At 35.3% G+C, this 1807-nt stretch overlaps 1 protein-coding gene across 1 annotated transcript in view; it reads right to left on the minus strand.

Moving 5' to 3' along the window:
- CUNH6orf58 (chromosome unknown C6orf58 homolog) overlaps positions 1 to 876 on the minus strand; it is a 20654-nt gene extending 19778 nt beyond the window's left edge. The window contains exon 1 of the mRNA XM_011358797.1: positions 576 to 876. Coding sequence (XP_011357099.1) covers positions 576 to 876 — 301 coding nt within the window. The remainder of the gene's footprint in view (positions 1 to 575) is intronic.
- Between the last annotated feature and the right edge of the window lie 931 nt (positions 877 to 1807).

Raw genomic sequence — 1807 nt, forward strand, 5'->3', positions numbered from 1 at the left:
TTTTTTTTTCCATTAGAACAGAACTAATTTATTGGTGGTATTATCAGTATGAAATGGGCAAGAGTCACACTGGAATGTACCATATTTTCAAAATGATTGAATTATTTGCAGAGAAACACCCTTATGAACATGATGTCACTTGTCGCCATCACCCCCATGATCATGTATAGGTAATCACAATTAGAACTTCAAAGGATTCAAATTAATTTTACATCATATTCTGTTTTTAAAGTATATCCTCTTTACTGTTTTGTTCATCCAGTGCTTATAATGGAGTCTGGCACTGAGTAGAAGTCCAATAAATACTTATACAATGCTTAATAGATTAGATGTAAAGTCTTTTGTGTTTGACAACTATACTATGTGCCCCTTTGAACTTTCTAGTTAAAACAGGCAACACATAAAAGCATTTACGGAGAAAAAGAAGGAGAAAAGGAATGGTTATGTGGGAGAAGGAGGGAAAAGAAAATAATCAATTTTCAAAAACATTGTGTGGTATATACAGAGTCCCATTTCCCAATTACTACATGGTTATACTGGTAGATTATTAGAATAAAAATAAAAGTCATTCTTACCTGAACTATATTGCCAGCCGTGCTGCAGAGGCAATCCCCATAATAGATTTAGTTCATTTTCTGGTGCAAATTTTTCAAAATAACTGGCTGTCTTGTTCAGTAGGATTCTATATGCCCCTATTCTCTCAGGATATACCCAAGGATTAATAATGTGCTTTCCATTCTCCACCCTGTAGTCACTGAACTGGCTAGGACTCTCCTCCCACAGAGGGGGATACAAGTCTGAGAGATTGGATGCTTCTGCTAAAGAAACAGAAAAGCAGCCTGCCAGTACAAAGACCCAAAGAGGAAGGAAAGCCATTATGACAAAGCTAGAAATTAAGATTGTGGCAGGGCTTTTTATTGGGAAATGGAGGAAGAAGTTTGGTATTTATTTTTTATTGTAGGCCAACATACCAACACTATGTTGTTTTCCCTGGAGGCAATAGAGATAAGAATGCCTTCCCACCGAAAACAAGATGCCTTTCTTGTGGAATAACATTACAAATACAGTTTGTCATTTACATAATAGTTTTAAAAAGCAATCAAAAACTTTAATATTGAATGAGTAAATATTTTAAATACTTTTAGAAACTTATTATATTTACACTGTATTTTTATGCTTATTAAGTACACTCCTGCAGATATATCTTGACCTTATTTATCTGGAAATTTAAATATGTAGACATGTACTAATCTTTGCAGGAAAAAATTTATATAGCAGGCCTGAGGTTGCTATCGATTAAAGAAAATCTACTTGCAAGGTTGATCTTTGGCTGGCATCTGTGTGCTTGGCCTTCAAAGTTCCTAATCAACAGTTAAATGACAAGAGTAATTCACTGTTCCTAGTCTGTTCAATCAATATGGTGTATACTTAACATCTGCGTTCCTTGCAAAGTCTAAACTTTTTATATGTGATCAACTCCCAATAAACCAGAGGATGTCTACCTGATCAGTCCCCAATAAACAGCTTGAGCACTGTGTCTCTAATGGGCATCTCTGGGCAAGCATATCACACATATGTTGCTATAGTTTTATTGCTGAAAAAAATAGTGTGACCATTTAGGGGAGGGAGAGAGCATATGAAAACCTACACATGTATTTCTCCAGACTCACCTGTGTCTTTTTCCTTACGATTCTGCTATGTATCCTTGTTACAACACTGTAAAGACTCTTAACTATGAGTATGACTATATGCTGAGTCTTGTGAGTACTTCTAACGAATGTTTGAACACAGATCCCTGATCAAAAAT

This window comes from Pteropus vampyrus, unplaced genomic scaffold (assembly GCF_000151845.1).
Source record: "Pteropus vampyrus isolate Shadow unplaced genomic scaffold, Pvam_2.0 Scaffold43, whole genome shotgun sequence".
NCBI lineage: Eukaryota > Metazoa > Chordata > Mammalia > Chiroptera > Pteropodidae > Pteropus > Pteropus vampyrus.